The sequence below is a fragment of the Agelaius phoeniceus genome, chromosome 13, assembly GCF_051311805.1.
Source record: "Agelaius phoeniceus isolate bAgePho1 chromosome 13, bAgePho1.hap1, whole genome shotgun sequence".
NCBI classification, from domain to species: domain Eukaryota; kingdom Metazoa; phylum Chordata; class Aves; order Passeriformes; family Icteridae; genus Agelaius; species Agelaius phoeniceus.
Window position 1 is genome coordinate 10088063 of NC_135277.1, and position 24137 is coordinate 10112199.

At 39.4% G+C, this 24137-nt stretch overlaps 1 protein-coding gene across 3 annotated transcripts; it reads left to right on the forward strand.

Moving 5' to 3' along the window:
• The first annotated feature begins 2762 nt into the window (after nucleotides 1-2762).
• Nucleotides 2763-24062, forward strand: USP8 (ubiquitin specific peptidase 8). 3 transcript variants are annotated; one of them, XM_054642421.2, is made up of 20 exons: nucleotides 2763-2916; nucleotides 7430-7600; nucleotides 8256-8400; nucleotides 8907-8992; nucleotides 11511-11655; nucleotides 12263-12320; nucleotides 13047-13191; nucleotides 13452-13614; nucleotides 14774-14918; nucleotides 15108-15301; nucleotides 16419-17030; nucleotides 18253-18342; nucleotides 18974-19054; nucleotides 19424-19686; nucleotides 20298-20510; nucleotides 20969-21179; nucleotides 21507-21743; nucleotides 22258-22400; nucleotides 22768-22900; nucleotides 23119-24062. In XM_054642421.2, the coding sequence occupies exons 2-20, from the start codon at nucleotides 7497-7499 to the stop codon at nucleotides 23302-23304; spliced, it is 3354 nt and encodes a 1117-aa protein (XP_054498396.1). In that variant the 5' UTR covers nucleotides 2763-2916; nucleotides 7430-7496; the 3' UTR covers nucleotides 23305-24062. The 3 variants fall into 3 exon arrangements, with proteins under 3 accessions (XP_054498396.1, XP_054498397.1, XP_077041784.1); XM_054642422.2 differs by lacking the exon at nucleotides 18253-18342; XM_077185669.1 differs by lacking the exons at nucleotides 7430-7600; nucleotides 8256-8400; nucleotides 8907-8992 and having other exon boundaries at nucleotides 2772-2916.
• Nucleotides 24063-24137: the final 75 nt, after the last annotated feature.

Here is a 24137-nt window from a genome sequence, read left to right on the forward strand (position 1 = left end):
TGTGTTCCAGGTCCCTTACTAGCTTCATTGCCTTTCTCTGGACCAGCTCCAGCCCCAAAATGTCCTTAAATTAAGGGTCTAAGAACTGGATTTCAGTATTCAAGGTGTGGCCTCACCAGTTGCAAATACAGAGGAAGCTCCACTTTGGGAACCTAGAAATAGGATTTGATAGGATGACAGCTCCAAAATAGTCTTCAGTTGTTGCTGCTCTTTCAGAGGGCTCTGGCCTTCAGTCCCAGGCTGGTACTGAACCTGACAGCCCAGGCCCTGAAACATTTCTCTCCCAGTTTTGCTTCAACAATGCAAAATGGTTGTGCTCACATTCTCCCTAAAGCTGTTCCAAGTCATACATCTGCTACTGTGAAGCATGGATCTCATAATCGTCATCCTTCAGGAAAACATACCAACGACAAAATTCCAGTCTGTTATTTTGGAGATTATAATACCCACTAGATAATTAGAGGAATACCTGTTATAACGCTGATTACAGAGCCATTATTATTTGCCTTTGACCTACCTAATGCAGCTTTGTACAAAATACAAATGACATTATTCCAAGCAGTAACCATTTCTTCCTGTCACCTGTGGACTGGTTTTTCTGGGCGTGCTCAGCCAGAAGGCGGCACTAGAGAACAAATCCAAGCACCTCGGGGCTGCCGCTGGTCACCCAGGGCATGGAAACCTTAAATCCAACCTTCAGCACACCTCTCTTTCGTTGATGACAAGTGTCTATCTCTTAACGAGGATTTAGGATGTCATGTTATGGCTTTTCATTTACGCAGTAATGGTAGACATAGAAAATGTTACAATGTCCTCACAGACGTGTGCCAATAAAACAGGAAGACTGTGGTGTTAGCAGCAGTGCTACAGAAAAGCCAAGCTTTCCATATTAATGACAATCTTTCATAGAGGTGAACAATGCAGTCTGCATTTAATCCATAGCACTGTATATCAGTTCATTATTATGATCACAAAATAATCATGTCTAGTTTTTTTATGGGATTCAGCAAAACTGTATTGTAAGAGAGAGACATTAGATGTCTGATGTAGGCAAGTCAGAACACCTTTCACATCTGTCAAGTATGGTTTCCACTTTACCCTGCTTTAGTAGATGCAAAATATTTTTTTAGCTAAATAATCTAATACATTCTACTAAAAAGCACACCAATTTCTACTAAAATTCTTTTCTTTATTTATTTAATATTGCTACACAAGAACATACATGCTGATAGGGAAATGTGTTCTAACCTGAGGCAACCACACCATGTGATAACTTAATCAACATTATTAGCATGTTTTAACAAGCTCTGGAGTGGGGTAAAGCTAATTGCATAGGCAACTCCTCCCCAAACACTTTTCTATATATGGCTGGGGTGTGCTCATACAAGTAAAACCAAAGATTGTATCACACAATTTTTTTCATATAAGAGAAACAATAAAGGGGTTCTCTAAGCCCAGTTTGGACAGCAGTGAGTGTGAGAGTCAACATTAATTTGTAATCCCAAGCTCTGACATCAGTGGATTTACCCCTTCCATCTTGTCATAACTTTTTGGCATCACCCACCCTGGCTAAAACACATAGAACAGGTGTGAAAAAGGCACTTAAAAGACTATGATGTTATTAATATTCAGTTCAGCTTAGAGTTGTTGGAATCTATTGACTTACTTTGGTATTCACCTTTCTGCACAATAAAGGAGACATATCACTGTTCTCATTTCTCCCAGAACCTTTCACATGCCTATCACTCACACACCCTGCAAAGATAGAGAAATTGTCTGAGCCTTTCATGTGGCCAGTACCAACCAATGTTACTGTGCTAGGTGCTGCGATATAGTTCAGCTTCCTGGGCAAGGAATCAGAAGTATTTTGGAACATGGAGACAGGCATCTCCATGTTTTCTAAACTTCCCTGTTTAGCCTCCAAGATCTCCTTGTTTCCTAGAGTCACTGATGGAAACTGCTCCAGCTCACAAGACATCTCCATTGGCAAAACTGAGTACCAGGTTGAAATGTAGTTGTTGAATCCCCTCACCCTCCAACACAGTTGGGGGACCGGTCAGGATTGTGGCAGCACAGAGCATCTCCTCCATTTGTGAAAGATCTCCACGGCAGGACCAGCCTCTCCCCTTTTCCTAGCATGACTGTACAGCACGTCCACACATCCCTGCCATCCCTCAGATACGATGCTTGTAGTAACACAAGGTGCACAAAAAACACTGTCATCAACAGAAAACTTGGAGTGTCCCCTAGCAATCCACTTTTCTCTAAAGTAAAAACGATATTTTTATAAAGAGAGGTGTCTGGGGTTCCCACACCAGATTGCACAGTGCAGTGAGCCAGTATAACACCCCATAGAAACCCTGGCATGTCCTACAGACTGTGACAGCCCCCAGAGCCCGCTCTTAGTGCCCTGGCCACAGTAATAAATCTCCGCTCCCGAGGCGAGGAACCAGCTCCGGCGGGCCAGCAGCCCGTGGAGGCCGGCAGGGCACGGCAGGTAACGGCAGGTAACCCGGAGCGCTCTCCGGGGCCGCCGGCTGCTGCTGGGCGAGGTCACCGCGTCTCTCTCCTCTCACACCGCCCCCGGAGCTACCCCAGCTCCGAGGCAGCCCCACGGCGTGTGGGTCTGCGTCCCCCGGCCGCCCCAGCGCTGCCTCGCCCCGCAGGGCCCACAGGACAGCGGCACGGCCGCCCCGCACCCGCGCGGCCCGAGCCGGCCCCGCGGCACGGATAGGGCCGTGACAGTCCCCGCCCCCGCGGGGAGCGGAGGCCCGGCAGGAGGGAGGGAAGCGGGGAGGGAGGGACGCCGCCGAGTTCCGCCCCAGCAGCCATGGCCGCGTAGCGTCTCCTCGGCAGCCGCGCTCGGACATGGGCCTGCCCCGGGCCGGCGGGCGGAGGCAGCGAGTCCTCGCGGCGGTGAGTGCGCGGCCGGGGCGGCTCTGGGCCGGCGGGGAGCGAGGCCTGCGGGGAGGGGGCTCCGGCAGTGACGGGAGGGGCGGGCGCCCTTGGAGGAAGCCCCGGGCCCAGCCCCGCCGTGCGGGGGGAGCGGCCCTCGAGGGGCTGCGGAGGGCAGGGAGCCGGTCCGGGCCGCGCGAGGAGAATCGGGCCTGGCCCGGCGGGGAGCCGGCGCTGTGACCTTGGGCAGCCCGCAGTCTCCCAGCCTTAGCCCGGCCGAGCGAGGAGCGAGCGGGGCCGGCGGAGCCGCCGCCGAGCCCGAGAGCGGCCGGAGGAAGATGGCAGGGAAGCGGCGCTTCCCAGAGTGCCGCACTCCTGCGGCCGGTGAGCTGCGGTGTCATGGAGATTGCCACAGCCCGGCCGGGCCGCCGCAGCGCTATTGACCGCCCGCTTAGAAACTTGAAGGAGTTTTCTGCCTCCCTGTCACCTCCCCGGCTTCTTATCACCTCTGCTGTTTGCCTACGCCTTGCAAATGTTCATTTATCTAAATAACAAGTGGAACTATTTGTGGTTTTACTTAGAATAACTTTCAAACTTCCTGCAGAAAATCCAGTGTATTTAAGAAACTTTATAGTGTGGGATGGTTGTCTGTCAAAGGGTTTTCTCACTGCGTGGAGAGAGTCCTTGTGAGGCTTGGCAGTGCAGGCTGATGCAGGTTTCAGCAGGTACGTGGCCAGAGAGAGACCCGTGATGTGTTACTGCTCTGGAACCAGAAGAACAGTGCAAGTTTGGGTACTCTCTGTGAGCATAATGAACTTGCCATAAGAAGCCCCAATAGTTATAATCATCCTATGCACGTTAGGTTACAGGACCAAGGCCTGTAGTATTAACAATACCAGAGCCTGGAAGAGAGCTAGAGGACTAACAGAACTAAATATGCTGATTGATTGTGTAGTTCAATCTTTGAAAAATTCTTGGTCTCTACACTCAAATTGATAATCTTAAAGAAAACCAACTCTTGTGTACTAAGTGCAGACAGTACAGCTTAATTCTGAGAAAACTGAGTAACTTAATGCTCACGAGAAACCCATTTTTCATTTGCTCAAGTGCTAGAGAGAAAAATAAGTGAATAATACTTGATTATATACCTGAATTGGTGATGCCCATTACTTGTGTCAGTATTTCACAATGTGTTAGTGTGTGCGTTGCTTGCAGTGTAACTGCTTCAGTGCATTGTTCTTTCTGTAGTCATTCCACTTAAAGCTTACTCATATCCTTAGTAAAACTGGCATGATAATTACATGTTGAAAAACCTGTCACCAACAGGTATGTTTCTCTGTCAGGGTAAAACTATCCATTCTAAGTATGTCAATTGCCTATAATCATACAAGCATGACTTTACTTATATTTTGGGATATTGGCCTTGTTTTCAGCACTCATAGGTATGAAAAAGGACCCAGAGATAATACTTCAGCTGGGATTAGAAAAGGTGTCAGGTTTTAAGTTTGATCTTATTTTTTAAGATAAAAGTTGACAAACCTGAAATAGGTTGTTGCTTCTTCCTCATAGGGTCGACTAATAGTAGATTTAGCTATTACAACTTCTTCAGTCTCTTCTATTCATGGTTTTATGATCCAGTTTTCTTTGATGCTGCCTAGTTCCAAACTGCGTTTGTGGAACTGGATTTTACTGGATTTCTCCACTGACACTAGGCCAGTTAGGAATCTGATATATGCAAAAAAATTGTGTTCAAAATCAGATGGCAATATTTATCAATGAAGGACCTGATTTGGACTCTGAAATTATAGTCCTCCCAAAGCATGCTCAAAAATTAAGGAAATAAACCATGTTCATTTGAGTATGAGGAAAATTAGGGTAATGCACATCTTAAAATTTAGTAGAAGCTTAAGAAAATTTAAAGGGTGCTTACAAGCTAAGACTGAGCAGTCAACAATGGTCAGTCTGTAGTAACTAAAATCAGCTTGGGGCATTTGTGATGGATAAACCTGAAAATGTTAGTTACAGATCCAAAATTAAGATTCTGTATAGAAAAATGTCTTAAAAACTGCCACTGAAATCTCATAACAACTTAACACATATGCTGTATTTTGATTAAGTATGTGGTTGAGAATTTGATTTTTTTAAAAGTTCAGAAAATGTTACTCCTTATTCATTCTTTCTCATCTCCATGCAGCATATTTTATGAATTGTGATGCTGTGGGAGGTCAAAGGGTAATTAATATCTCATTCATCAGCTACTGTGGTTAGAAGCTCATGTTTTAAAAAAGGCATAGAAATTTCTTTTAATCAGAAAATAAAAGTTCAGCAGTGAACTTGCATGGCAGTTTAAAGACCTGCAGTTATAACTTAGTGACCATAGGAAAATGTGGAAAGACAATTTTTGTTTCAGGCCAAAGCTCAGAGGTGGCTTTTACTTACTAGTTCTAGATTTGTACAGATGATGTTCCAGAAGATATGTCCTTTTCAAGGTATGTCAGCAACACTTGAGAATTTACTGACATCATTAAATGGTTCATCTTCCACATAATCTTGAGCTTTTTTTGCTCATATGCACACAGCACAGTAATGCTATGTGCATATCTTATTCAGACTGCGTATTCAGTTACAATATTCTGTCAGAACACAACCAAATGCTGCCACTTAAGATTAAGAAAATACTGGTTACATAACAGAGCAAACATTGAAGATATATTTGGAAAGGACTTAAAAGCTTCAAAGGAAAAGTCTATTTACAGTTCCATGGTGAAAAAAATAAAAGCCAGGTAAAGATATGCTCTGAAGGTAGAATGAGACAAGCAATACTAAAATCTTAATAAGAGTGAAGGCTCTCTTTATGAGGTTGCAAAAAGTATGTCTTTGTTTTAGGCTAAAAGGCTTTTGTACTGGAAAGGTCTTCTTTGGGGCAGGGAATGTCTGTGTTTTGTTTCTACTGCATGCAGTTTTAATGAATTATCTGCCTTGTTTTCAGCTCATAAGTATCCCCCTGAAAGTTAAATTGAATGAATGACACATCATATACAAAAGACAAGGTTTTAAGATGAGTTAGGTATGGGATATGTTTTTAATTCTATGTATTAAAGATAGTATTTGAGGACTTCAGTACTTACTTTATAGAATTATCTGGAAATTAGTCCACTAAGAGAGGATTTTAAACAAATTTTTCAGTTTTAAAAAGCTGATACCTAGTTATCAAGGAAATTTGCAAATACAGCATCCGTGTTCAAGCAGTAAGTTATTTTGCTAGATATTGGTTAGTCTGACCTTGGCATACCTTAGACCAAATGTTTGTGTTAACTCAGTGTCTTTGTTTGATAACCAATTCCTAGCCCAACAAGAGTCAGCCTGGCAATGCTCTGTGCAGTAATACTTCAGGGAGTACAACAGCTCTGAGCCTTGGAAGGATCCCATTCCCACCTTAGCCTCTCATTCTTGACTGCACATGCCAACTGCTGCCCTTGCACAAGCTGTGTAGCCTTTCTGCTTCTTCAGCAGGATGAATTGGCTCAAGAGGTTGGAGAAGTACCAGACCAGCATGAGAAAGAGGGAGGGAAATTGGGACTACCTCATTGAGTGGCTACTGATCAATTTGGTCAGGTGAAACTTCCCTCTGAGGTCACTGACAGGTTTTTTTTGGTCACACTTGATGCTGATCACATTGAAAGAGAAATGCTCTACCTTCATCTTCTCAAAAGCCATGTGGCTTTTCTGTACTAGGAAATAACTTCCTTGCTGATATCATTTGAGTGTCTGTCTTCTAATGAGTCCCCCTTCATTCCTTCAGTATTGCTCACATCTGAATGTCTCCCCTCTTGCTTGTGAGGGAGCTCAGTTCCTCCCCTGCCACCCCCAAGGCTAAAATAAAATAGCTCACTGTGTACTAGATGCAGAGAGTTTTAGTTAGACTGTCTGCAGGAGACTTCCTGGACTTCCCTTTCTCAGATAACATGATGTAACAGTCCCTTGTGACCAAATTCTGCTTAACTATTTCATGGCTGCCTGGAGAGCGCTCCCAAATGAAAGCACAAAGTCAATGGCACCCAGGAGTTGAAGACCTGCAGAGTGTCCGAGATGTTTCAGTAGACTTTAATGGTAGCAGCCTCTCTGTTCTCAGCTTATCTCTTAGCAAGACATTCAAAGTCATTTTTCAGAGGGGGTAATGTGTATTTGCAGAGTACAGAGGAGTCAGCTATTTTTTGATAGTATACTTGCTGGCATTTCAGTAGAATAAATGTGCTGGATATGATGATTTTGAACATTCATGAGTCAGCATTTTTTTAAATTTTCCCATTAGCACAGATATTGCTGGACATTCTTGATCAATACAGGAAGTGATTTCAAATAATTCTGTCACTTTGAAAGATTAATTTATACTATTAATTGTTCAGACACTCTATTTGCTAGCTCACATAAGGTGAGATAAATTAGATAATAAACCTACACAGGTAACTATAACTACAGTACTAAAAGTAATTGGAATATAATTTGGCTCTTCCTACCGTTTTTCCTCCTCCAGAAAAATATTGGTAGAGACTTCTAAGAAGCTGTAACATCCTAGAAGGGACATAAGTAACAATATTAACATGCCTGCTGTGGCATCTGTACCTAAGGAGCTCTACCTCTCTACTTCATTGAAAGATCTCAACAAGAAGACAGAAGTAAAACCTGAAAAGACCAGTACAAAAAGGTATATATGTTATAATTTATTTTGAATTAATACTTAAAACATTAGTGGTTCCAGAACAAATTTGTTGTGGATCTAAATTTCCTTAATTATTTCTGCTAGATACAAAATCTTCAATAGTCTTATGTATGGCTCTCAACTGTCACATTGGATATGCTTACTCCCTTCAGAAGTCACTTGGCATACTGACAAAGCATGACTTGGACAGAGCACAATGCCCATGAAAATCCACATACTTAGAGGAAAGGCTACATAAATGCAAATCTGTAAAAATAACAAAACCTTTAGCAAATGTCTGAATGCTTTGCCTCCCTCTAGCATTTTTAGACAATCAATGATTTAATTTTGTCTTACTATAACTTAATTTTTCCTAGAAAGAAAGTTATTCTTAGAAGGGAAGAGTACCTTTTTCCATATCTCGCTATGATATTTAATTATGGAAGACTTTAAATAAGGCTGGTAAACAAACTAGCAAAGATAAACATTATTTGGAGGAACATGATTGCAATTCATATTTAATGAAAGCCTTATATTAAGGTGGTAAAATCAAATAATATATGGGTGAAGTCTGTAAACACTTAAGATGGCATTTTGTAATGAAAAGGTGTTTGAGGACAAGTCAACAGTTATGTACTTTACTCCTCTTCTTTGGTTTCAGTTATGTGCAGAGTGCCCTTAAGATTTTCAAAGCAGCAGAAGAAAGCAGACTGGATGGAGATGAAGAAAAAGCTTACATCCTATACATGAAATATGTGGCTGTTTATAACCTTATTAGAAAGAGACCTGATTTTAGGCAGCAGCAGGTATAAAAGCTTTCTGGCTAATCTCTTCTGCATTGGACAAAGTATGAGAAGTACAGAGAATTACACTAATACACATTCAAAGGATCACACTGATATTAAGTAAACTGTCTAACTTATAGTGCTATTTTTTTCTTTCTTGATTTTGAGAAGTCTGGTGTTAATTTTTTTTAGTTTTCTTTTTATGTATGAACTATACAAATTGTCAGATCTGTGAATATTTTTTCATGGAAAAGTATTCCCATAATTTTTACCAGTCAGACTTCTTTGGTGAAGTTGCCTTGTCTAGTCCTTAGACTAGACAAGTAAGTCTTTAGTAAGTCTTAGACTTTAGTCTTTCTTACACACTCATATTTGAATGGAAAATGTTTTGACTCAAACTAGTTCTCTTTTTTTAGCATTAATATCATTATAATATCAGTTCTCCATACAATTAGTGACTCTTGACATACATAGAAGTAAGCATTGTTAAACTGCATATTTATATTATGTGATGCTTGTCATTTTAGGATTATTTTCATTCAATTCTGGGACCTACAAATTTAAAAAAAGCTCTTGATGAAGCTGAAATACTGTCAGACAGCCTTAAACTCAGGTATGTAATATAGTTGATGGCTAAAACATTGTTCCTTTTACCTCGAGCCTGTATGTGTGCCAAGTGCAGATTTTCATGCTATTTAGTCGTAAGCAATTGCACTTGAGTAAACCATAGGTACCTGAAACTCTTGAGAGCTTAAATTTATTCCCAGAAGTCTTTTACTAGAGATAATTTTCACTACCACACACTCCAATAACTTGTCATTTTGTACACTTTCTGCTAATTCCTTGCTTTGTTGACAGTGTCTCCTAGTTTAGTTAATTGACTAATAAAAAGACACCACAAGGTCTGAAGTACATATACAGGAGAGATGATCAAGAGCAATTTCTTCCTCAGCCTTTTAATCATAAGGTCATCTGAGCCCAAATATATTAATGAATGTTCCTAATAATCAGATAGCCTACAAAGTCCCCCTAGTCTGATGTAGTTTCCACTGAGAAATGCCAGGTTTTGATTCTTTAGCCGCTTGCAGATGTGTGTACGGAATGCACAGTTCTGCCAGTATGTAGATGAGCAGATGCTGATGGGTTTTTGGGTACCTGGTTATCAGCTGACAAGTTAATCTTTGTGCCATAAGCCATGAAATTGTGTTAGTAAGTTGCAAGGTAGGGTCTATCTTTAGGTGATATTTAGCACAGTAGTTCTTATTTCCAGCCTTCTCTGATTCTTGCATCCTTAGCAACTTTCTCACTCTTTCAGCTCTCACTCTCTGCAGCTGGGCACATTTCCCTTCACAAGTGTCATGTCCCACCCCCCTCCTTTGAAGTATTCTTGTGAAAGTGTATTTTATACCTCCAAAGTGCTAAATCTATAAAGTTAGTTTTGGTAAACTGTGAGTGTAGTTACATGTATGTGAAAAGTGACTTCACAAAGATCTCATGACACTGTGTATGAAACAATCTTTAGATTTTCTTTGTTTAGGTGAGTCTTACAATTAAACACAGCTACAAATTCACTCTTAAGAGTAAACATTGATAGAATCAGAGAAACCCAAAATGTAGAGACTTGTTGTTAAGTAACTTATGTCTTTTTATGAAAGGAATGGAGTTTTGGAGTTGATGCAGTAACTTTTAACTACTCTGGCAAAATGTGTAAATATTTAAAGGTAACAGAAATGAAACATGACTCCTGTGTAACTACAGAAGTAGTTTCAAGGAAATTATTTGTATAATTTCTTCCCCAGGCAGTAGGCCAGCAAATAGTTTCAATGTTAATTGTTAACTAAAAGTGGAGTTGATGAAACTTGTATAGGGGCAGGAATGCTTACATGAATGACCTACTACGTGCTTCAGAAGTATAAATAGGAAATTGATGGGTAAATATTTCATACTGACCAAATTAAACTAAAATCTGAAATATGCTTTAGTGTCATTAAATCCAAGTGGGAACAAAATACTCAGTTCTAACTTACAATGCCTGTGCCAAATCAAGAAGCCTGTTTGAAAATAAAATTAGAGACTTGCTGCCTCCTTCCTCTTAGTGGGCAATTAGTGCAGTAGACTTGGAGGTGGAATTTGAATGATCTAGGTTATTAACATACAGCTGTATTGTCACTGTCATTTTAACCCTCATTACACAACATCTGGTTAAAATGAGCCCTTACTAACACAGTTCTGAGTTCATGTTTTACTTCTTGCTTCAGTCATCCAAATTGTTAGGTCAAACATTCTATTTTTGTTTTATGATACTAGTAACCCTTAAACTACTCAGTTGTATTAAATGTAAGTGAATACTATTGAACAGTGATGTGACTGTACAAACCTGCAGTGGTGATCTGAAAACTGTAGTTTGGAGATCAATCATGGCTTACAATACCATGATTGTCCTTCTAGTGGTGAAAGGCTGGGAGAGTAATTTTCAAATCTGAGGCTTTATGAAAAGGACAGGTGTGTATGCAAGACCTCACCCCCCAAAACTCCTTGCAGTTCTTGCATTGGCTTCCCTGTAGGCCCAGTGTTTGAAACAAGCACCAGGCACACAGGTGAGCACATCATGGAGTCAACTTACATTCTGAAGGTGTTTACTGTAAAAGCAGTTCTGATCCAACTTCCCAGAAAAAGCAAATTTAGATATCTGAGCTAACTTACTCTTCACTGGCTCGATTGCAAAATGAAATAAAATACCTGGGATGACTGTTGTAATATATTGGAGTTTACTTGTAAGTCACCAGTACCTATAGTTGTCTATGGAAAGTGAAAAACATTCAGAGATACCATAGCTAAGCATGACCCCAGGTTTTAAGAAAAAAATAGCTTTACAATCAGTGGCTATGTAATAGGACTCAAACCAAGATTTAACAATAAGAAAACCAACCCAAAAGTGGGAGAAATAAGACCACATAGTTAGGAAGCAAAATGGAGTTTGTTGGAATACAAAAACTGGCAATACTTTAACTTTTTAAAATTCTAAATCCTTCTTTTAAAGTTTTTGACTGAAGACTTAGTGATTTTGATATTAATAATCCAAGGTTAGCCAAAACCACAGTATTGAAAAAAGGCACTTTTTCCCCCAACAGATACGAGGAAGCTGAAGTTCGGAAAAAACTTGAAGAGAGGGACAGACAGGAGCTACAGAAAAAGCAAGAACCAAAAGATGATGGAAAGAGCTCAGCCAAAAACTCCTCAGAAAGTGCTGTGGATTCCAAAGGAAAAAGCCAAAGGGTAAGTGAAGATGTTTACAAACTCTAATTCAATCTGAATGGATAGTTTCAATTTAGTCTCTAGTAGTGGCTATTTCCAGTTCAGAATCAAGGTGGGGGTTTTTTGAAGTAATGTACACTCTCCATAACCCTTCTTTGACATTTCTTTGGAATATGTGAAGTCCTAGTAGCCTCCATGTCTTGTGTAAGATAGACTGAGCTTTATGATTCTGTTTTATGCCAGAATTAGTGCAAGAAACCCAAGGTAGTGGTGACAAACTGATATTAAGGATAACATTGTCTCCATTTTAGGGGAAGGTTGACTTTTTAGCAGTAGTGTGGAAACAATTAACACTTAATTCTCCACAAATACTTAAAGAATTTCTTCTGTTAGATGATGGTATCCTAGGTTATATTACCTCTCTGTTTTCTGTCTAGGCAGGGCAGCAACCTCAGTATCTTTTGAGTACATTTGTCAGCACATCTTCAGAAGCAGCTTCCTTGTGCTATGTTTGTTCCTGTGGCTTAACTGTCTGATAAGTTTCCTTCAGGCTCTGTGAGAGTCATTGTTTGTTGGCCACCTTAGTTCTCAGTATTACATGCTAAACTTTTTTTTTTCCCTTATACAGATTAATGGTGAGACAAAGCATTCACTGGAAAGAAAAGATCAGTCTGATAGCCTGAGTGGTAAGAGATGCAGTGCTCACACAAATGTGAAAAATGTTTCTGTATGACTGTGCACTAATCACCTCACAGCTGCAGTCTTTCTCAGCAGTTATTTCACAGTTAAAATATTTTTGTGAAACTCTAGTATCCTGCATTTCAGTTATAACAAATCAGTAATTCATTAAACTCTGTATTAAAGCCTTCGTTACTTCTCATAAACTTAGAGATCTGTAGTTAGTTTTTCAACTGTTCAGTAAGGGAGATGAACTAGTCCTGAAGTGGTCAGGTTAGAAAGAAAAACAGCTCTACTGCTGATAGGCAAGGATGAAATATGACATCTTATTCAGTTAAATACAAAATTTTTCCATTCTCCTTACAACCTTCTGCTTTTTGTTCTTGTAATGAGTATGTGAAAATGTTCTCTAGAGTTCTCAAGAGGAATATCTGCAGCGTGTAGTTCACAAATGCTTGCCTATATAGCTTGATTTAAATGAGACCACAATACATTAAACTTGTTTATGACTGAAATATTCAGTATTTGTCTAATCTAACAGATCAGGGGCTGATCACTACAGCAGTGGGAGCAAAAGGCCCATGCTGTAACATCTCACCTCCATGACTTTGTGGGATTTCTTAGTTCTGTCATCTGTTTGCAGTTTTGATTGCACCAGTCAGATACCATAGCCATTCATAGCTATCTTCATTTATAATGTGGCTTCTTACATGTAATTGCTTCTCTCTTTCAAGGAGCAGTCACACCTGAGAGACTGTTTGCAATGATGTCAGACAAAAATATTGAATTGCTTATAATGGATGCTCGAAAATCAAAGGACTATCAGGAATCCTGTATTCCAAAATCCATCAGTGTCCCAGAAGAAGCTATCCATCCTGGGTAAGACATGATGTTAAATGAGAGTGAAATATTTAATTTTCTAAAAAAGTACATGCTTTTAAAGCTTGTACACCTAGTGTCAGAATTCCTGCTGTATACCAGTGGGTGAGATGTACCTGCACAGCTCTGTTCTTGCATGTACTGACTTCAACACAATGCATATTTATTTTATCCCAGCACATAAACATCTATAGATTATGTATTGTTGGACAGAATGTTACTTGTACATGAATCTTTAAATGCATGTTAATTCATTTCAGAGATACTGCTTACCTGATTGAAGCTAGACTCCCAGAGGAGTCTAGGGATTCATGGAAGAGGAGAGGGCAGTTCCATTATGTTATACTGCTAGACTGGTTTAGTTCTGCTGAAGACTTAAAGCTGGGAACAACTCTACAGAGCCTGAAAGATGCACTTTTTAAGGTTGGCAAATTTCATCTTTTCATTCATTAATTAATTAATCTTAGTAAATAAGGCCTTGAAGCTCTTATATTTATGTGTATATGGAGGCCTTAGTGACACTTGGTTGAGTTTTCAAAGCCTGCTTGTTTTGATAGCAGAAGTGTAGTTTGAAGTTTCATACTGTACTCTAGTAGATGTCAGTATAATTTATCAAACAGGTGAACAGCAGAATGATTCAACTCACTTCCTCAATAAGCAGCTCATCAACTTACAGTTCTCTGCTGACAGAGTTATGTGGGAAAGTACTTTTAGTCCTGTTTCCCAGGAACAGTCACCTTCTCTCCTATATTAGCAGCAGTAATTCCTAATCCCTGGAAAGTGGTTGGCCACCTACTTTGCAGTCCTATCAGCCAGGTACTTCCTACAGTGGAGGGGCTGCAATGAAGGAGGCTCCAGAAATATTTTCAGCACAGTTAACTTTTCTGCATTTTTGAATATAACTTTTAGGTAAACATTAAATTAAATTTGAGTTTCAATAGTGCAGGAAGCTTATAGACTCCACAGTGAGCAGATGCCCAGCATTTTTGAGTCAAATTCTGTGTAGCTGTGTTGTCTCTCCTCTGTACAGTGGTGGCTCTTGTGAAAGACTGCAAATCTTTGTTACCTTGACATTCAGGGCTGGGCTTCAGAGATAGTTCAGCAGTTCTCCATCTTAATTGCTTTAGAGACTCTGTTCTCTAGACTGCCTTGTTCAGGTACTAGTACTGAGGACAGCAGGAGGAGGGCAGCCTGAACCCTGAACTCTCAAGGGGTTTCAGAAAGTCAATGTTATGCTTTCTAAGTCACTAATCCCTCAGCAAACATACCAGATAAGAAACTGAAGCAAATACTGTAATAAAAATACTTTTCTGCATGGAGGATTGTTATGTGAAGTAGCAGTAAGTGGTTCTTTCTCTGCTAGAAATATTCACACCCTGTTGTAGGCAGAGCCAGGAACCAACGTGCTGGGCATTCTCCAAACACAGAGAGGATCCCTATTTTTGCAACCTCCAAGTCTTGTTTAAAAATCTCAAAAAACAATGTCTCAATTTAACAACTAGGCACAGGAATTTAAACAACACTATTAAAAGTTTACTTTCTATTTTAAATCAATTAACTTTAAACTTTTTTTTCCATACAGTGGGAAAGCAAAACCATCCTGCAGAATGAACCTTTAATTCTAGAGGGAGGTTATGAAAACTGGCTCCTTTGTTTTCCACAGTATACAACAAATGCTAGAGTAACTCCACCCCAGCATGGCAGGACTGAAGCAGTGACTGTTTCTTGTAAGTATAAAGGATAACACCCTACCAAGCATTTGTACTTACTGGATGAGTCTTTCATTCAGGTGTTTTTAGGAAAGTCTTTATTACGGCTAAAAGCTAAATTTTGGGTTGGAATGGGGGGTTTATCTTGCTTTTGTGGTTTTGTTTTGAGAATTCTCTTTTGGTTCCCTCCTGTAACCCCTCCTGCAGTGGATTTTACATATCCTTCTCTGGAAGAGCCAGCTCCTGTGCTACCTGTTGTTGCTGAAAATGAAGAAATGGGAGATAATTTGGAAGAGAGACTAAAATCGCTTAACAGACCAAACATACAAGATGCTGCTGTTCCAAAATCTGACAGTTCCTTTGTAGTTAATCCCATGTCAGTTACAAGAAGTATCCCTGAGGTAAGCTTTTTGACCTGTTCCTTTCTTTCAGTTAGTATATGGTTAATGTGTTAGAGACCCACCACACCCAGAACTCGAAATCCACAAGTAAACATACTCAATACATTTCTTTAAGCCTTGTACATGAGTATATTGGTACAGAGACTCTTGGTGGTCTGTGAAGCTGTGGAAACTGATCTACAGAACTATATGAAACTAAATACACTCAACAGAATTGCAGAAGTTTCCATAAATGTTTTTATGTGAGCATGTGAGAAATTCAAGGTCAGCAATTGATCACTAATTCAGAAAGCTTTATAATCTTTCTACTTAAAGCAACATAGGATGAAATACAGAGAGGACAATTAAGCCATGGTTTACCTTAGCTGTTCCACAGGTCTGATTTCCAGCCACTGTATCTTCATTCAAATAATAAAACATTTAGGTGGTTTGTCACTCTGGGCCCAGTAGTGAAAGTATAGGAATTTGTTTCTTCCTTTCATGTGAATAAGACTTTATAAAAACACCTATGTAGAGTTCTTACACTAAAATAATACTTACCTTAGTAGACATGGCTAAAAGCTCTTCACTTTCCAGATGCAGCCTTTAATATAGATCTCATTCAAGAGACCCTATACTGTAAAATTTAGAGACCTTATTTCTGTTTGTCCCTGAACCAGATGAGCTTTTATTTCTTCAGAACACTCACTGCAGCCTCAAAAACAACCTACCGGCAACAGCTGAGCATAAACCATTCTTAAATACCCCTTCCCATCAAGCAGATCTGCCTTGAACGTGTGCTTTGTCACATGATTGAGAGGGCCAAGCCCAAATTAGGCTGCCTGATTGCCCTAAAATATCCACCTTTGAAACCACAAAAATAGAGGGTTGTGGTAATCAGTGCATAATGCTGTCCTTATGATTCTTTAGGGCTTGTTTATTAGTTCACACCTGGAATGAATACCTAATTTTACTAACAAGCAGTTTGAATGAGAAGATTTAATGAAATTGAAAGATGTCTCTCTCTGGCAGAAGTCAACTTGATACAATCTTTATTCTCTTACAAATCTCACTTAGGAAGAGCTTAGCAAAGAGAGTAGTGGTAGCTGTAGTGAATTGTTCTGCACCTGTGTTACAGGTGGATCGTTCTAAAAAGCCTTCACTAAAAATCCATGGTGATAACAGAGCAAAACCTGCAAGTACAATCAGTGACAGCCAGTCTGGTGAGAGTGGAAGAATAGTTCCAGACCGCTCCACAAAGCCTGTGCATGATGGAAGGAACACTCTGACAGAAGAAGAAAAAAGTCGGGTCCATGCAGAAACTGCTGCTCTGTTAGAGAAAAACAGACGGGAAAAGGAACTGCGGGAGAGGCAGCAGCAGGAACAGAGAGAGAGGCTCAAGAGAGAAAAAGAAGAACAAGAGCAAAAAGAACAAGAACAAAAGGCAAAAGAGGAACAGAAGGAAAAGGAACACAAAGAAAAGCTACAGCAATCAAAAGAGGACAGAGAGCAGAAGGAGAGAGATGAACAAATAAAAAGAGAACAGGAGGAAAAGGAACAAGAAAGAGCACACAGAGAAGCAGTAGAAGCAAAAAAGCAAAATAAAAATGAACCAGAAAACATTGGTGCAAAAAGGATTGAGATTGACAAAATATCCATGGAAGAAAGAGAAAAAGGAACTCGAACACCAGAAACGCAGAAACGGGCACTGGGTGATGCATCTCAGACCTTTGTGACTGTTCCAGGCAAGGTCAGTGAAAAAGAAAATCATCATCAAGTGTGAGGTAGTAATGCACTTAAATCATTCTGAATAGTCCAGTTTTAATCTAGCAATTTGAAATACATAATTGGATGTGTATTTAGACCACATTTTACATAAAAGTAGAGGAGAGAGTTAAAACCAAGACACAAATAGATTTTTTTTTCCCAAGACAAGCTTGTTTCTTTCTTGTAGGTGGGCAGCATGTAATCCCCACGGGATAACAAAATTTCCCACTCACATGGAGCTAGAAGGGATGATGGTTCATAGACTGCAACCCTCTGTTTCAAAAATACAAGCCTGGTGGTGTTTACTCTCTTGTGCCAGCTTGGTCCTGTATGAGGCCTTAAGGACACAATGGTGTCATAAGGAACCCTTTAGTGCCCCCAGCTGTAGAAACACTGACAGAACAGGATTTTGTTACCTGGCACAGGAAGCAAAGCAACATCCTCATCTAGGATTTTTGCTGAAAACAGTCCAGTTCCAAACCTTGGGGGGAAGGGAGGAGCGTCACAGTTCTTTCTTTCCTCATTCTTGAAAAAAATTGCAAAGTTTCTCAATGTACAAATGATCTGATCATAGAACAGGAGCCAATTACAAGCCAACAATGGAACAAACGTCTTTAAAACCACTTCTCAAGAAGTTAAATTAAAATATTTTTCTCTGCTTTTGTAATTGCAGTTGTGATTTGATCATATTCTGATGTTTGTTTAATCCAAATGAACAAGAAAGCAAAAATAAATCTTCCTGTGCAAATTTAGCACAGTCATTCATGAGCTTTTGACTGACAGAGAAACGTCACATAATCCCAAAATGAGGGCCTATGATCAACCAAATTCATGTTGGCTTCACAGTTTGCCTTTTCCGTGGAGAGGTTTGGCCAGTGAGGAGTGAAAGGGAGAAAAGCCTGAAGTTTAACAACAAATTGTAAACCCTACAACTTCTAGGGTGTAAAGTAGCGTAGGTGGAAGTTCTGCACTTTATTTCTGAGCTGTTGAAACTACAGAACAAACTGTAATACAACATTCAGTTTCAAAAACTATTCCAGTGAATTGCCTATAGTATGTAGAAGGAATAAAAATTACCTGCTTTAACCACTTTGTTGTGGTACATGCATTTAACAACCAAAAAAGAAATTATAACTCTACTTTATCAGCATTGTTTACTGACATGCCAGATGAAAATTGAAGCCTTCTTTCAAAATCTTTTGCAGCAAATGGGGGTTAAAGGACAACCAGACAGTGAAGCTCAAAAGCCAGGACCCCTTAGAGAGGATTCTGAACAAGATACTGAAAGACTTAAAGTAAATACAAATGTATTGTATGTAGTCAAAATAATCAAGCGGAGATGCTTTATGATTATTATATTATGTTAAACTCCATTTCATTTCAATTTTGAAAGTCATCATCTTAAGAAAAGACTATGCCATATTCACAGTGTTTGTTTGCTTTTTTTCATTGGTCATATTCATATGAAAAATACTTGAAACTTCCATTATAAGTCTTGATGTATTTCTAGTGGCACTAACAAACATTCTCCATGCATTCATCATCTCATGCACACACCTTCAAGTGCTACTTTAAGAGGGAAAAAAGCTCAGCCTAATGTGTTTAACAGAAGCACATACTCCTACTATTTCCTGATTCTTCAGGGGAAAAATTGAGTTTTGTGACTTTCATGAGACTAAATGGTTGGTTTGTTTCTTGTTTTTTTGGAATGCGTCAGCAAACGTTTTGTTTAGATTCCAGTGTTTTTTGTTTAGATTGAGCAATAGAAAATACTAAATTACCATTACAATACATTTTATTTCTATCTATAATCAAGGATTTATTGTACTGTTTGCACTGAATCATGTAACTCCATAGAGAAGTCACAGGCAGCTTGTTGCTCTGCATAGGAACTGTACATACCTTACTTTTCTCTTTGTTTATTAGTCCCAGCGGGAGCCATTAATGAGAGCACGAAGTGAGGAGATGGGAAGGATAGTCCCAGGGCTGCCTGCAGGTTGGGTAAAGGTAACTCCTCTTCTGAAATGAAAATCAAACTGTTCTGTGTCGTTTTGTCCTGTATTTCAGTTGTGTCTTACTTCTAAAGTTAGACCTTGTATCATTTTTTTTTACTCCCCTTTAACTTCCACACAGTTACTTTCTGAATTTTAATATTATTTGTAATGAAACTAGGACAGTTCATCTGCTGTTCCTGGTTTTTGCTGTTTAATAGGCATTTTGATGAAAATTTCCCTTCTACTAAATTTAATCCATTGAGTGTTGAGGCCAGTCACAACTTAATATCTCAATGTCTGAAAAACTCGTGCTGTTGTTAATAGGTAAGTTAATGATGGGTTTTCACTTGAGTTTGAAACTATTTTGGTTTTTTCCCCCAAGTTCCTGGATGACATCACTGGAACCTATCGCTACTATCACTCACCAACCAACACTGTTCAGATGTACCCACCAGAAATGGCTCCTGCAGCCACTCCTCCATCAACCCCTCCCACCCGGAAAGCCAAGGCAAAGGTGGCGGCTGAGCGGGAGAGGGAACACTCCAAGCTCAAGCGCTCCTACTCGTCCCCAGATATCACCCAAGCCATCCAGGAGGAAGACAAGAAAAGAATTCCTGTCACTCCTGCAGTCAATCGTGACAATAAGTATGTTTGTTTGATAAGTTAGATCACAGCTCAGGCAGTATGACAGCACAAAGGACTTTCTTTGTGTTTAAGCAACTGAAATTCCTTACTGTTTTCTAAGTGGGTTGAAAGGATGCATGAGTAATAGACTGAAATTTTGTTGCTAGAAGTTCAATGTATTGAGCAGTTCTCATTGAGAAATCAGTATCATAGTTATGTATTAGCAGGAATTTCAGAGGCCACAGTCTATTAACTGGATGACAGTTGCATTTGAAGTTCTGTTATTTGTGTTAACATACTAAAAGTCTATCTTCTGACAGTTTGTGAAATGCAAGTTTGCAGATTTTAAACTGTATTAAACAGCTAATTCTTCATCTGTGAATTAAAGAAATAAAGGAAAAAAAATATATAAATCTCATAACTGATAGTGCCTAAAACTGAGCCTCATTATAGGCCAGTGTATATGGATTTCTCACTGTTGCATTGGCTGGTTTTGAGTACCCTAAATGATGGTATTTGGTGCCAGGATGGTCCAGTCCCTGTGGGTGGTGGGGTGAGGTGTGGTGTCGGTTGGTTTATATGCACAACTTTGTCAAGTCTGAGACTCCTAAAAAATAATTTTTTGCTTCTAGACCTGCCTGTTACACTAAAGCAGAAATTTCCAGGCTCTCTGCATCGCAGATTCGCAATCTCAATCCTGTGTTTGGGGGATCAGGACCAGCTCTGACCGGACTTCGTAATCTAGGGAACACTTGCTACATGAATTCCATATTACAGTGTCTGTGCAATGCACCTCACCTGGCTGAATATTTCAACAGAAACTTGTATCAAGCTGATATTAACAGGTAACAATCTCTCATCTGCCTTTATATTGGCCAATTCAAGAAGATCACTTGGTGGGGCTGTTTGTTTTTTTAAGTAGGAGCCAAATGGTAACTTCTGGCCACCTTGACATTTTCAAAATTCATTTGTGTCACTAAATAGGTTTTACTGGACTGTGATAATTAAATTATGGTCACCACATTCATAAAATACATGTGTGCTAGAGTGTCTTAAAACTAAACTGAATATTTAAATAGTTCACAAAATTATGCTGAAAACAGCTGTACCTTCCATCTGGAATATGGTGCCAAATTACAGGGTTGACATAGATGAAAATTTAACTCAGTCTAATAGCCAGTTTTCCTTAGTCTAAAGAAATTATTTTAAAATTGGGACCATGTTTTGAATTTAAAACATTAATATTAAAACCCAGTTATTTGAATGGCTCAGATTTTTTTTTTGTTTGTTTCTTATTTTATAGGTCAAATTTCCTGGGACATAAAGGTGAAGTGGCTGAAGAGTTTGGTGTAATAATGAAAGCATTATGGGCAGGACAGTATAAATATATCAGTCCAAAAGACTTCAAAATTACAATTGGGAAAATTAATGACCAATTCGCAGGATATAGCCAACAGGACTCCCAAGAATTGCTTCTCTTTCTAATGGATGGCTTGCATGAGGACCTAAATAAAGTAAGCAATACACTTAAAAGAAATTATATATCTGTCAGAAGATCAAGAGAAATTTTTAAAATACTTTCTTATTCCATAAGATTATATTACTTTAACCTTATATATAAAGAAATATGATTATTCAGAATTAAAGTAGGAATTCTGAAGTAGTAGGTATAAGGTGGTGGAGGGAGTCACAGAAGAAGCCTCACTAGAAAAGAACTGGATGGCTACACTGACATGTTTAAATATTCTTGTGAATAATCAATCATATGCTTGCCTATATGAGATTTCTTACTTACATATATGTTAATATATTGCTGTGGTATTTAAACTTCTGCTGTCCAGGCTGACAACAGGAAAAGATACAAGGAAGAAAATAACGATCACCTGGATGACTCAAGTGCAGCAGAAATAGCCTGGCACAAACACAAACAGCTCAACGAGTCCATCATTGTGGCACTGTTCCAAGGGCAGTTCAAATCCACCGTGCAGTGTCTGACGTGTCACAAGAGGTCCCGAACCTTCGAGGCTTTCATGTATCTCTCATTACCACTTGCATCCTCCAGCAAATGCACTCTGCAGGTATGGGCAACTGGAGAGAAACTGCTCCTGCAGTGCCAGCTGGCACTGGGTTGTGATGCTGCTGCTGCTCACCCTCTGCTTGAAGGGGTTGGTCAGCATTCTGCTTAATTTGCATTGACCTGAAACATGAACAGATCTGAATCTGCATTTTTTTTCAAGTCTTCTAAAGTTTAAAGAAATAGGTCATTCCTTAAAAGTTTTAAGTTAGCAGCAGGATGGAAATACTGAAGCTGCAATAGCAGCCTGTATATTACTTGCTTTGGTATATTACTTGCTTGGTAGGTCACAATGTAAGTATTCTGTGGTTTTAAACAAAATATTGTCTGTACATTTTGAAGGACACTAATTAATATCTGCAGTAAAACTTGTTTCCACACATAGATTTAAGTCACTTTTCCTCAGTGAAATGGAGGATGCAGATAACCAATGCAGGTTAACAACCAAATGGGAAACAAGCATTTTTGTTATACTTGCAAAAACACCTGCTATTCACAATCTCTGTATTTTGTTTTAGGAATGCCTTAGATTGTTCTCCAAAGAAGAAAAGCTCACTGATAACAATAGATTTTACTGTAGCCATTGCAAAACTCGAAGGGACTCTTTGAAAAAAATAGAAATTTGGAAATTGCCACCTGTTCTTCTTGTGCACTTGAAACGGTAAGGAAATGGTGATTGGTGGATATTAATTAGGATGAACTGACCAGGCTTTGGTGGAACTGGATTGTTCCATGGCAGTGGCTGAGCATTTTAACTTAGAGAAGGTCACAGATACATTACCAGTTGTAATGGTGCAAGAATTTGATTTTCATCTGATGCTTCTTTTATGAGGCTGTAACTCCCAAGGCACTTTCACAAGTGATCTCTTGTTATTTTTGCTAAGAAACACATGAGCAAATGTTAACAGAACTGGGGGCTTTAGTTGAGATCACATCCTGGTTAAAAACAGGGAAAACTAACATGCTTAGTACAGTGGAGTAGCTTGTGAGCAGCCTGTAACTTTTCATGGTGCTTTTTAATTCTCTAGATTTTCCTATGATGGAAGATGGAAACAAAAGCTTCAAACTTCAGTTGATTTTCCACTGGAAACTCTTGACCTCTCTCAGTATGTTATTGGTCCAAAGACTTCCTTGAAGAGATACAATCTGTTCTCAGTATCGGTGAGTAACCAGTCACATTTCAAACCCCAGCTGCACTTTATGCCAGGACTCAGGGTGGCCTGTGTGATTCAGCCAGGCTGCATTGTAGTTACAGATTAAGTTGCATCCTGTAAAAGAACAATTGGGATTTAGTAAAAATTTCATGTTCTAGATTATTTCCCTAACCAGGGAAGAAATGGCAGCTTTGAAGACCACTAACCCTTGCCTTACATTCACAGAATCATTACGGTGGGCTGGACGGGGGGCACTACACAGCCTACTGCAAAAACGCTTCAAAACAGCGCTGGTTTAAGTTTGATGACCACGAAGTGTCCGAGATCTCGGCGTCCTCGGTGAAGTCCTCAGCTGCTTACATTCTCTTTTATACTTCCTATGAACAGCGAGCAGTAGACATGGCCACGTAAAGGAATGTGGCTTAAGGAAAGTGGTTTTCTTTCTTCAAGAGCAAAGTAGGCCTGGGAATGCATATAAATATGCAGAAGTGCAGCAGACCCAGTCACTGGTGGGAGGAGCAGGGTGTCTGCCAGCAGGGCTCGCTGGGGCCGTAGCAGTGCTTCACAATCAGAGACCAATGGGCAATGCTTGTGGTCATACTGCCATCTGTGGAACCATTTACGAGCATACTTGCATTACTGTTTATTTAAAAAAAGAACTATATTTTTAGTCTGCTCCAAAATTAAATTCTAGCTTAGTCATCTGAAATCTATTAACAAGTAGTTTAAAATGTCTTAAAATCCCAAGGCATATCTTGGTTTATTTTTTTCTTTCACTGTTAATGGCCTTTTCACATTTCTAACCTTAAGCTTGACTCTACTGTGAATACTCTAGAACGATGTAAACAGTTAGGAATGTAAGTGTACATATTGATTGCATACTTGCACATCAGAATTATGTATATAATAAAATGTTGTCCTTTTTGTGAGAATCTCTAAAACTCAGAGGATTGCATTTATTTGCCAGCTCTAAGTAATAGCAACACTACTTAATAAAAAAGCAGAGCTGTATTATTTTTTCTGTTAGCTTTTGTCAATATTTGTGCACTTCAGAGTTATTCTAAACAAACAAGATTTTCCTTTTTAATTTTTTAATATAAATTTTCATGTACACATGCATTAAAAACCTTAATGAAGAAATTATTTAAAAATATATCCTGTTAAATGTACGTTTGGGTTTGGTTTTTCATTCTCAGCTGTTATGTAATGATCAAGATTGTACATAATAACAGTCTGACTCATAC